Source organism: Antedon bifida, chromosome 8 (assembly GCF_963402885.1).
Source record: "Antedon bifida chromosome 8, ecAntBifi1.1, whole genome shotgun sequence".
In the NCBI taxonomy this organism is placed as follows: Eukaryota; Metazoa; Echinodermata; class Crinoidea; order Comatulida; family Antedonidae; genus Antedon; species Antedon bifida.
In genome coordinates this window covers 17,992,757-18,006,012 of record NC_136233.1, presented here as the reverse complement: position 1 = coordinate 18,006,012, position 13,256 = coordinate 17,992,757, and the positions used below count along the sequence as shown (strand labels likewise).

Genomic DNA, 13,256 nt, shown 5'->3' with positions numbered 1-13,256 from the left:
TTAAACTATGTAAGACGAGTTCACACAGGAATGCGGGATCGTTCGACGGACGCACGAAGATGACGTCACCTCTCGTAGAAAATACGTATATTCTAATTGTGAATACTGTATTTATAATAGTTAGAAATATGTTTGCAAGGAATATATACATTATTTTACATTAATTAGATAGGAGGACCATCATGTTAAATAATGTCTTTTAGACACTGTTAAATAGGCACCTTGACCCGACTGATTTTCCGCCGCGGAAATCTCCAGTTTCCGATACCATGCTTTTGTATTGAACCCCAAATCGTTCAGACTATTGTCACTTACCACCTCAAATTCAACATGGAACTTGGTAGCCTGTTAGTTATTCTGTTTTTAAAGTTTATACATAGTCATGGTGAGTATCTGGTATTGTTTTAATGCAAAGAATGGAAGGCCTAACGCTAACTAAAATAATATTAGCCAATTGGTCAATAACCGAAATATATTCTAATTGTCAAGTTTTAAAATGTGTTCGTTCACTAGTTTAATACCTTTTGAGATTCTTCAACGTTTATTTATAACAAAAAACTTACAGCTAACTTTTTAAAGTTTGTTATCTATTTTTTATACAGGTAAAAGCTTTAAAATGTACTTTTGTTCTTTCAGTTTTTTTGATATTGCTACCATAGTTCTATCAGTTTCTTTGATATTTGAGATTCTTGTACGACTATATGGTAAAGTTAAAAACCGTACAGCACAACAAAAATAAAACTTTTTCCATTTCTGTTTTTTTTGTAGGCGCAAGAATTACGGCAAGAACTTTAAACTCCACATCTACAGTTGGGGATGATGTTTTCTTAAACTGTCCTGGAGCCAACGCTCAGATCGCTGTGTGGACGTTAAACGACAACTTCGTTAGTGAGGAGGACGGGCGCATCTACATCATACCAGGCCGTGGAATGCTGCTTCTGAATGTGGAGATAGCTGACACGGGTAGATACCTTTGTCGGAATGTCTTTGGAGATAAAATAGTTGAATCCACGATAGATCTAGACGTTGCTCCAGCTCTTGACCAACCAGAACTTGCAGAAACCAATTGTAAGTATATGAAGTATTTAGTTGGTGCTCAATTATTAATTATCTGAGATTTTTAACAATTTAGTAGGCCTACTTGGAAAATAATTCCGGTTATAGAAAAAGAAACTAAAAAACATCTTTCTTAACTCTATACTTTCTTGGTTTTATTTTGAGGTTATTGACTTTCTTTGAAACACAAAGAAAAAAGACTTTCAACATGTTTTCATTAACCATTGTTTTGTAGGCCTACAATGCATCCAGGCCTATGTTTGCCCAATTTTGCTTTGTTTTATATTCTCAAAGTCTACATGCCACTTAATTAGTATAGATTTGATTTTCAATTACTGGCCTACCCGACGTATTCCCTGAGTATTTTACATCTTTATACAGTATTTAAATAATTAATTATACTCTAAATTTTCCTTGAAAATACAATAAATAATGTTATTTTTAAAATTAATTGAATTACATTTTTATCGCTCTTTTTCATAATGTTGATTGAGTGAACACCACTCTCCAGCTCAGTATTAGCAAAGGTTTTTCAGTGTTGATTTTTAATTGTAGTCAAATGTGGAACACCAAGAGCTCGAGGTAAGATCGTCGGAGGTCGGATGACCTATGCCGGACAAATACCATGGCAGGTCATGCTGTGGCACACACAGAAGAAGAAGCTCTTCTGTGGCGGGGCACTTTTAAACAGATTCTGGATTGTCACTGCAGCTCACTGTATACATTTAAGTGACGCCAGTAAACTGAATGTTAAAGTAAGTGTGATTTATTTATCTTCATCATTTTTGTTACTAACAACATCATCGCCATCATCACCAATTTCGTGGAGAATAGCAAGATTGCCTAGCAAAAAACTGTCACAGTCATGAATTCAGCCTAAATCAAAGTTTAACATGTGTTTATTGCAGGATTCTGTATTAACAAGGCCATATACATGGCTGCAATTGCGTGTGCGCAAATTTGAAAAAAAAATTAAGAGTTTACAGCCATGACATCTAGGGACTAGATGAGCTGAGTTTTAAAGCTAAATCGAGGTATTTAGATAAAGCCTGTTGCATGTTTCAGGTCCGATTAGGTGAGTGGGACGCTGACACGGAAGAAGATTTTGAGAGCCATTTTGAAGTTGATGAGATAGTTATTCATCCTGATTACAACATAGAAACATTCGATTCAGATATTGCATTAATACGTCTTAAACAGCCAATACGCTATACGGATTACATACTTCCAGGTAATTACATAGTTTAGTGTTTATTATACATACATCATTTGTAGAACACGTGCGCCGAAAGTTTTGAACAATCTATTTCTGTATTTATGAAAGGAGAGATTAAAAGACTGCATTCTGCTGATTAATATGAAACGTATGGTTCATGTGACAATGGTTATGTGACGAAATCAATTGATGTCATAGTAATATGGAACGAAGAATTTAAGCCCGATAAATTAGTAATTTATGGTCCCAATTACGAATTTAATTTCTTATTTCTTCTTTAGTTCACAATGTAATCTCATGCTATATCAATTTGTAGTTTTCTTGTAGTACGGCATATTTTCTTTTCATATTATCAAATATTTCAATATAGTTTGTCTACCAAGCCAACAACGTGCAGAAAAGCTGATGAAAGCCGGTCAGAAAGGTTTTGTATCTGGTTGGGGAGCAACCAAGGAGAATGGAGACTATGTTCGCTACCTTCGTCGAGTAGGTTTACTGCTGCCAGTATGTCTAAGTGTACCAGGATTCTAGACGAGTGCATGTGACTAAGGAAATTCAACCGCGGGACACTGAGCTCTCTTTACCAAGATAGGAACTCGTAACACAGTCATTTGATCTTATATGTGGCTGCAGAAATAGGCTTACCAACTGTAGCCTACTGTGATTCTGTACATATTCTCCGCAGGTGTGCCCTGATCGTATCGCAGCCACAGATAAACCCTTTGATATCTCCGGAGCTCAGCAAGTACCTGTTGTTGGATTGCCTTGATGTGACTGCCCATCTTCTCACCCGTTCAAAATAATACCACCTATACTAAATTTCTAAACCATACTCTGTTTTATCAAATTAGGTTCGTCTGCAAGTTACAGATCAACATCTGTGTGGCACCCAACATACCGATCTTATAACTAATAATATGTTTTGTGCTGCGCCAATGTCCGGGAAACAATCACGTGATGCATGTCAGGGAGATAGCGGAGGGCCCTTCGTGGTTCGTGTAGGTATTTTGTTTTAATATTGTAGATTTTTTCCCTTATAGGCCTACACAGCCATGTTAGTCTTCTAGCAGGAACTTTAGTGAACAAACTCACCGAGATACAATGATGGAATATGTGGAGCCTACATGTAGAAGTAACTTGTTTCTTTTTGACTTTTCAATTTTCCACGCCATTAGACAAGGTCCAATACCGTACAAACGGATATAATATTTGCTGGTGGGCAAAATAAGTTTAAAAACCATTCGACTAGTTGAAAAAAATGCTTCGACCTTTCAGTTAGGCTACAACTGTCTTCTGGAGTGCCGGTGAAGACGGTTGCATAAACAACCGAAGAATTTCTTCTATTTCATATTCGAAATGTGTTTTTACCCCAAACCTGGATTAGTGTTTATTCGACTTAGTATTGGTTATCTGGTTAAAGATGGCACATATACCTAGTAGGTCTAAATTAAATTTGCCCATCCTGCTCGAATAAACTATAAACTAAGCCTACTGGTTCTTTATGTAGGATTCGAATCATTGGTACCTGATAGGATTGGTCAGCTGGGGAATAGGCTGCGGAAGACCTGTGCATCCAGGTGTCTATACACGTGTTACGAGATTCAAATCATGGATTGATGATATTATTCAGGATTACTCGTGCGACAATGGTAAGTAGGTCTATGTATGAAGATGCTAACTGCATGCTATCTAGCCGATTGCTACTTAACTGGCGGCTCTTCAGTCTTCTGTTCAGCCCGGACAGTACAGGCATAGGCATAACCATGATTGTTAGTTATAGCCTACAGTAATAATGTAATGTTGCACTTATATATAGTAGGCATGTCGATGTTTCACTAAAGAATGTGTCATATAGGCTTTTAAAATTCTCTTTTTTCAGCAAAAGAGCGAACATTTAATGCTTCTTTACAACATAAAGACGAAATAATTGAGATGCTGCAATCTCAGTTAGATAAAATAAGGCTTCTGTCGGGTAATGAATCAGGTAAATATATGTTTTAATGATTTTATCAATTATTCTAATAAATGTAAAATATAATATCGTCTATATTTAATAATTATTGACAATTTCATATCAAAACAGTTCCTTTCTTTCATTGTGTTATTATAAGAAACGGACACTATGGTCGCCGCGGTACATCGAGGAGGGAGTGAACATACTCCGCATTTTACAGGTATTCATTTATTTATTTATTAAGGGTTTCTAGAATATCTATCTTGTCAAATTCAAAATATATTTTTTTTTGTTTTTCGTAATATAATAAATGTTTTATATTTAATTTAGATGCTAGGTCAACAACTCCGCCTACAACGGAAATGGAAAGTCCTGTCAGAACAACAGGTACTGTTTTACCTACAGTTTATATTTATTTACCGGCACCACCGGCATCTGATTGGTTAATCGCCGGTCTATAGTTACAGTATTGCCATTTCCCCTTCGTCTCGGGATATTGATAGTCTACAGATCATGTTCAGCTCAGTCAATATTTGTATACCATTGAAAAAAAATCAAAAGACCAAAAGGAAGACCGGACGGATGGCAATTAACATTAAAAAGAAAACACTTTTCACATGCGGACCTATGCACATCATGCTTGCTCAAAAGTGTGTAGAGTGGTGAAGAAAAAGAAGAGATTGAAGAAAGTTATTTTTTTTCATATGCAATTTATTGGTTTCCGATTTTAACACATACCGTGATTAGAATGAATGAGTTTACTATTGTTATTATTTAATAGGCCTATTACTTTGTGGGTATTGGTATATAATATTCAATCTGATATAATTCTGTAGAATCTTCAGTAACGCAGTCGCCAGCTTCCGAAACCTTCCGCCTAGACAGATGGACACCGTATGAGTTTATATCAGAGGATACCTGGAATGATTGTGTCGGCGGACGACGCTATATCCGACCAACTGGTCTTATTATCGGATCGTATGTTGGAGTAGTGCTTTGTTCTTCTACTAAGTACAAAATATTCTTATCACAACGTCCCAACGAGAAGTTCTTGTACGTATAATACCTTTTATAACATTTATTATATAACAAGTGAAAGATATACATTCTACTACATTACATTTCCTAAAGTCTTGGCAATCCAAGTGAACTGAGCGCATGTTTCAACTTCACTCTTAACTTGGATGGTGGAGTAAAACATGTTGTTGGGTGTAATGGATCTATATGATCTTCAGTCCTTTCAACAGAGCTGAGATGACCAGAAGACGGGGTAGCCCGTTTTACGCAAGATGTAGTAGGACCTCCAGTTCCTATTTGAGAAGACTTGTTCTACCACCAGAACTATGGGTAGAAGAGGCCACTCAACTTGACAACAGAACAAAACTTAGTTCTCTATTAAAATACAATTGATACCGAAGTTCTCATCCCTATAGATCCTACCTAGCTTTTAATTACTACACCGTATACCCGAGAATGTTCGATGCGTAAAATCAAAATAATCTATACCTTAAATATGGCGTATTTTAACTGTTAAATAATACTTTTTTTATGAATCAATTTTAGGAACGTTGCAGATAGTCGAGGTTATGGACAGGACCACTGTCAGTTTGTCGGTGCGTCAATGTCAGATCATTTTAAAATTGATAATGATAACTTTTGGGCAACACCCAGAACCAGAGGTAAATATTTGTCGGTATTCCAGATTATTTAATTCTAGAGAAAATAGATAATAATGAAGAAATAGATAATGACGTAGTTCCACACTAATAGGCCTAATGGCATATATATTTATTTATTTATTTATTTATTTATTTATTCTGTCTTTATACTGAATGACACTTTCAGTGCTAAAGCATTGATTTCCAAAGTGGTTCAGTAGATAAAATAGACAACTAACAAAGAAAATGAGATTGAATCATCCCGTATTAAAAATTGTTACATATTCACAGGGTACTATAGAGCAAAGTGGAACGATATGTTACAAGTTGGCGACATAGGAGGTTTTATACATGGTGGCTGGCACAACTCGTTCAAGTGGTATGAGTGTGGCGTCGTTATACCGTAGTAGTTGTAGGCCTAGTAGTAGTAGTCGTAGAGGCTATGCCGAACGTTGTGATGAATATGACAGTGTAAAGAATAAGAAGAACGAATAAAGAAAAGAGTGTAAATATGTCTACAATATAATTAATTATGAAAGTTGGTTATGATAAAGAAATTAAAAAAAAGTCATGTCCTAATTTGTCTAAGCTGGGGCCTATTTCATAATATAGTTAGGATACAAGTATACAGTTTAATCCAGGCCGCTATTATGCCTTTTAGAAAACTATGATGTTTGAGTGCAGATGTAGTTCATGCCCAATCAGTTAACCCAGGCTGGACGCCGTAGACTAAATTAAATCAACAGTGTAGCAGACACTATCGATTGATTAATAGCCCGGATATTGAATCGATAACAGCAGCAATTAAAAGACAATTACTAGGCCTACATGTTAAATTAATAGAAGAACTTATTTGAATTTAACCAGAAGATGGCCTATATGCGGCTCAATAAGAGTAATATGCCCTTTCTTTCTCATTTTGTGCAACAAACATTGTACAATTTGTTAATAAAAACTTATCTTTCTTTGGAAAGAATCGTTACATTTGCTTAAACTAAGTCAAGCAGAATTCCTCTCATCCATGCAACGTATGGATGATTCAGGGATAATTAATTTTATTTATTTAAAAAATATGATCGCAGCAGCACGTCAAGGCTGAATTAAAAACAATATTAACAAACATAAAAATACCAATAAGAAATATCGTAAGAATTCAAATATCAAAATATGTATACAATTAAAAATGGTAAATGCGAAGTCAAAGTAGCAAAAATACACGCGAAGAGAACTGGGAATCATCTCATTAAAGTTTTGCGGGATAACATTGGCATATCGTTCAGTGCGAGCCCGGGGGATGAGGAATCGGTGTCGGTGTTTTCTAAGAAGCATACCGTGACGAGAAATTAATAGGGAACCATTCTTTAAATGTATTAGAACTAACGCATCGCTGTGCGAATTCTTTGTAATGGTTACTGCCGCTCAACTCAAAACTGGGCCGAATAGGTCTCTGCAATCAACATAAGCCAATTAAAATCAAGATGTCTTCGCTCAGATTTTTTCCTCATTGTTCCCCAGAAAAAAATTTGTTTCAATGTTGTAGGCAATTAGTCAATCTTAATGTCACATAATATGTATTACATTTATACCAAAAAAAAAAGAAAAGAAAGATCATTGCCTGGGGGTTTTAATTTGTTCGCTATTTATTTTGGCTTTTAATAAAAGCGAAATCATTATTTTTTTGTTCAAAGTAAACATTTGACTACAATTTTTCAAAGTTTTATTTTATCTTTATTTTCATGTTTTGGGACAGATTATCTTTAAAAGATATGCCTGTCAAAATAGAAACTTGGCATCGGTGTTTACTTTTGACACCTTTTGGTACTTCGTTTAAATAAAATACATTTTAGCGGGATATGCATGGTTTAAAAATGATATGCTCTTTATCTGTTGTGCATCGTTATGACGAAGGTCCTCCGTTTTTCTTGGACGAAAGTTATATAATATAAAGTATGGAGCTAAGTACAGTACTTAGATGGCCGAAATGTGAAGTGCGACCCCAACCATCTGAATGCCTTGTGTGAAAAAAAAAACAGTGATCGTCATTGTTGTACGAATTTATTGCGAGCTGCAGTTCGTAAGGAAATACATAAAATCCAATCTGTCTTCAAGGATGAGTTTTTATTTTAACAGGCAGACTCTATTAATAAGGTAACCGATTTTAGGAATTACTTGCTCATCACCATGAAGAAATTTTCTAAATCTGTTTATTCAAGAAGTAAATCTCGGGGAGACGAGTTTACCCAGCACCACCAGCCTTGTCTTCGTGATGGTGGAGGTACCGGTGGTGGAGGTGAAAATGGCTTTCGTGTCCGACCTCGATCGAATTCTTTTTCTTCTTTACCAACGTTTGATATAAACACAAATAACCGTTTAGATGTAGTTTTGCAAAACACTAATTCTAAACAAAAACCGTTACAGTCGTTTAAACGTAAGCTTACTGGTAAACTATTTAAAATGCGTCATAAGAACTATCAAGAATCGCTAAGTATTGGTGAGCCATACCAACCAGGAAGTACCGGAAAGAATCGAATTTCTAACGAAACAAGTTCTAGAAATGAACTTTGTGATAAGCACAGCGATAAGTTTATAGAACGCCAAACACAACTTGGCCGTCTGTCAAAATCAGATGATGCCTTGGATTACTGTGAAGTCAAAGATGAAATCAAATTACCTGAAAACTGTTACGTTGTTAAAGATGAAAATTGTACAACTGATGATGGAAAAGTACCTCCCCCTGTGCCACCAAGAGCACCGAAAATAGAAGGTGTTTCAGGTAATGAACATGTAGAAACCGCACAAGAAGCACCAAGACCTCCAGCCAGACCAAAAAATAGATCAATGGGGCGTCTACCAGGTCATTTAGAAAGATCCTTTGCATCAGTATCTTTAGATGGCAGCAATAGTAATCGTGCAACAGTGTATGAAATCCCAGAGGACCGGAATAGCATGCAAAGTACGCAAGTTTCTCTAGGTATCGGAGCTCAACTTATGAAACTGCCTCGGCAACCGTGGTACTGGGGACCTTTACGTCAACACGAAGCAGAGGAGAAACTGAAAAATTTACAAGATGGCATGTTTCTTGTCCGTGATAGCTCAGATGATCGCTACCTGTTGAGTCTTAGTTTTAATTCGAACGGACGAACTCTCCACACACGTATTGAGTACCGCAACGGACTTTTTAGTTTGAACGATTCAGAAGGCTACCCTTCAATAATAACATTAATAGAAAATGCAGTTCATGAATCAAAACATGGAGTGTTTGGATACATGCGTGATTACAATGGTGTTCAGTCCTTTCCAGCTAAACTAACTGACTGGGTATCGCGATTTAAAGAGGTTCGCTCGCTACAGTATTTGTGTCGGTTTGTTATCCGAGAAAAGTATGCACGTCATGTCATTCCGCAATTGCCTATACCGTCGACAATCAAACATTACGTATTGGAAAATCAGTATTGAAAATTCTACTAAACAAGACAATTCTGGATTATTGATAGAACTAATTTTTCATGGTGTGAACCCTTTGAATAAATTCTAGTTTTTGATATTCACTCTTTTTAGTGCCGTTCGAAAATTTCAAAACAAAGGTTCACTCATTTTATGCAAATTTTTAGAATGCACTATTTTATACTGTGTTTTAAATATAAAATTCTTTAATGCCTAAAATAGCTAAAATTGGAATATTTTTATGCAAAATGATCCAACCAAAAATGTGTATAGTACTCTGATACAGTACCTGGTTAGTGTACAGCAACACTGTAACTACTGTACAGTAGTAGAACCCTCTTTCAGTAAAACACCTGAAACGTACGAGGGGAATATATTTAACACTACTGTAAAACTTTTACCCCTATTAAGGGATACTTTCCTGTGAAGTGAATGAGGAAATGATGTTGTTTTAATACTACGCCAACTCATATTCCTCGGACACCCCTTTGGAGACACTCTGTTGGTTCTGAAAGTGTCCCCTTAAGAGGTTCTACTTCATACCACAGTGCCTGCTGCAGTTTTTTCATTGCTTATTGACTATGACGTGAAAATGTCACTTCCTACTTTTTATTATGTACAGAATTTGTAATTTTAAACTAAATTCATTAACGTAGACCTAATGCCAAATTACTGTAAGTAATAATAACTGGCTTTATTATTACTCGCTGTTGTATATGTTGTACATTCCAATGAAAAAACATTTTTTCACAAGTGCCAAATTGTAAATACAAATTGTCATTGAATAATTAATATTGATCATAATTTTTAAATTTATCTAAAAAAAATTAATCTTCTTAGTACAATACTGTATTTGTGTACTTATGGTATAATATCTATAATTGGAATAATTTTATATAAAAATAGTGTTAATTAAGAGGAAAATTTACCTGAACATTTTTTTTTAAACGACAAGGATCTATTACTGTATATGATCGAATATAATCTCGCCCCCTAATTTTAGACTAAATTTGGAGAGAATTTTAAGATTTTGATGAATTGTTTAAATGTTAATTAATAATTAAGTGTTATCCCACCAAACCTGTGACTATATTCGATCATATGGTAATTGAAACTTGTCGATAGCTTGTCCCTGGGCTGGCCCACAATATTTGGTAGTAGAATAGAAATGCCCTATTTAAATACATTTTGTTTTTAAAATTACTTACACAGGATGTATAGATATGCTTACTGTAGTTAAAATAAATATCAAGTATGATTAAAGATTACACAAGATACGTGATTATTGTATTATTCATATTTGGGCCATATAAAACAAAATTGGTTTAGTTTCACATCTAAGATGACAAAACATACATTACTATTTTAGTCATAAAATAAAAATTGATCTATTAACAGTCCACGGTCGACATTTCGGTACGTTTGAAAATTGCGTAGATGAAATTTAAAAAAAATTAAGTGATTTGTCTGAATATGACCATTAAAAAAAAATAATACAGTCAACTCTCCCAATAACACTGGTATTACCAGACACCTTTAGACTTTGAAATTCTAGTATTGGGAATGTGTTTTTAATGGTGACGAGGAATTTAGGAATCAAGAAAATCTAATGGAGAGTTTATGGTTTTCAGAGAGTCTGGTAATCATATTGGGAATTTGAACAATTTTGTCTATTTGGCCTAAAAAATAAAATACTGTACTAATTGCCAGTTTATTTTTGTGCAACATTACATTTTTTTCAATCCCATGAACATAGACGTGACTGTAAACACACAAGTTCATTGTCGGTATATTGCTGTTGGTGGTTCCACAGGTTGGATATGACATCATCATACTTTACAGTACAGATGTTTCTTTGTATAGTTACTAGCCCCATCCTGTTTGGATTCCTTTTGATACAACGCCCACACAATTGCATGTTCCTGGTGTGATTGGTAATCTCCCTAATGCTTTACAAATTAATGAAACAGTAAACCCAAAACGCCCAAAACTGTCACAATTGGAATGCATGTCTCTTATGAACCAAAACAGACTGTTTTGTTGTTTTTCTTTTAAAATTGGGAGCAATATTTTATTTGAATCATTTGGTGAAACACCCAAAGTAGGTTTTGCACGAAGAAACAAGAAGAAGAGGTACATAGTTATGTACATTTATTTTTGGATGGATTTTTTTTTGTTAATATGTAGGCTCCCTGGAATGTCAAAACAAAAAAATCATTTAAAGAATCCTCCCCCGGCCTTTACTTCCCCTCCTCCTTTCAAGACACCTTTATTCAGGGAACACCCAAAGGGACATTTTTACCATCAAAGAAATGTTGTAATTGTCACAAAGTATAACAGTACGACCGACCCCTACTTGATGGACACTTAATAGGGGTTCTACTCTATCGTTATGTAACAATGAATAAACTACTATTACAGAGAGTCTTATGACCAAGGAGACATACAGTAATTGCACAATCATAATCTGAATGATCACTATTATTACATAATATAATAATAATGAGTCATATTTTTTATAACAGATATTTTTAGATAACAGTATTCTATAGAACTTTAATGAAAGATTGTATTTGATTTGCAATATTGCTTATTTAAAATACACAAAAAATCCTAAAATGACTCCATTGAAAATGACATAGAATAACGATTTTTCAGGATAGTCCGAAAAGAATTCATTAAATCTATAATTTGAAATAAAATGTCATTATGTTTGTACATTAAGCAAATTTTACTGATTTAATGTGAATTTATAGATAGTTTACTTAAAAAATATGATCAGCATGAATAATACAGTACATTCCAAAACTTAGTTTCCAAATAATTTAGTATTTTGTTACATGTCTCAGATCGGATAGTATGCCTAACCTAAAATGGTGTAATGTAAGACTATACTAATGGAAATTATGAATAAGGTTCAAAGTGTTTAAAATAATGGCCAAATTACTCACACAGCTCACAATACATTATAAATCAGATAGTATTTACCTAAAGTGATATAATGTACAATAAAGAGTATACTAATGATATAAACATTATTGGCAATTGGCCAATTATTACTGCAGCTCTCCATACACACATACATTTTGGTCATTGCTATTTTTATATTTTTAATACACTGCTTATATAGTTAAAAGCACTGCAATTGTACTGATGTACTTAGAACATTGTTATTGTATAGTCATGGAAATTCACAATTTTATAAATAATTTGTTACTGTATACAATTATTGATAGTTCTTGTTGTGTAACCACAACAAGAACCTTTTTTAAAGGTTGATTAAAACTCAATTATTATTACAGTTAACAAATGTGTTTTTTTATTGTGTAAAGTATGGTTGTGTCCATTAACCCTTTTGTGCATCGTAGGAACTGTCGACTTATTCCTACAAAATAAAATATCGCTTCACATTTTCAGTGATTATTCTCACTTTAAATATCTTAATGAGAGTTTGACGAAATGTTTGTATTTAATCTGAAAAGTATGAGCAGCTATTTAGGCCAAATAAAAGTAACACATAAAGCTACAACCAAGTTAATATTTATTAACCTTTAACATCTTTCTCTTCATAGGTGTGGGAAGAAGGTGAGGGGACATTTTACCCCACAAAACTAAATTTTGGTTGGTCATATATTATACAACCTACATTTTAATATTTTTCTGCACAATGTAGAAAACAAACAAACAATTTTTTGATCCTCTTAAACAAAACATCCAAACAAAAAAAATCTTTCATAAATAACTGATTCCACAATTATTACAGCCATGAAATTTCAAAGTAGTAAAAATACTTGAAAATGTTTAAATAGGGAAACGCTGTTAGGATTTATATTGGTCGAAAATGAAGGCCTCCAGGAAACAAGATAGAATACTATTAATAATCTGAACAAGGAAGTGTATAGAGAAAAATGCTTGATTGTGTTTCAAC

At 34.2% G+C, this 13,256-nt stretch overlaps 2 protein-coding genes across 2 annotated transcripts; both read left to right on the top strand.

The window, feature by feature from the left end:
- Positions 1-315: 315 nt before the first annotated feature.
- LOC144850555 (uncharacterized) lies at positions 316-6,390 on the top strand. Its single transcript, XM_078707849.1, has 13 exons — positions 316-385; positions 769-1,068; positions 1,612-1,811; positions 2,122-2,287; positions 2,643-2,758; positions 3,124-3,270; positions 3,780-3,921; positions 4,152-4,256; positions 4,384-4,446; positions 4,557-4,613; positions 5,063-5,279; positions 5,790-5,905; positions 6,176-6,390. The coding sequence occupies exons 1-13, from the start codon at positions 331-333 to the stop codon at positions 6,289-6,291; spliced, it is 1,800 nt and encodes a 599-aa protein (XP_078563975.1). The 5' UTR covers positions 316-330; the 3' UTR covers positions 6,292-6,390.
- Positions 6,391-7,908: 1,518 nt separating this feature from the next.
- On the top strand, positions 7,909-10,610 carry LOC144849858 (uncharacterized). Its single transcript, XM_078706945.1, has one exon. The coding sequence runs from the start codon at positions 8,066-8,068 to the stop codon at positions 9,338-9,340; it is 1,275 nt and encodes a 424-aa protein (XP_078563071.1). The 5' UTR covers positions 7,909-8,065; the 3' UTR covers positions 9,341-10,610.
- Positions 10,611-13,256: the final 2,646 nt, after the last annotated feature.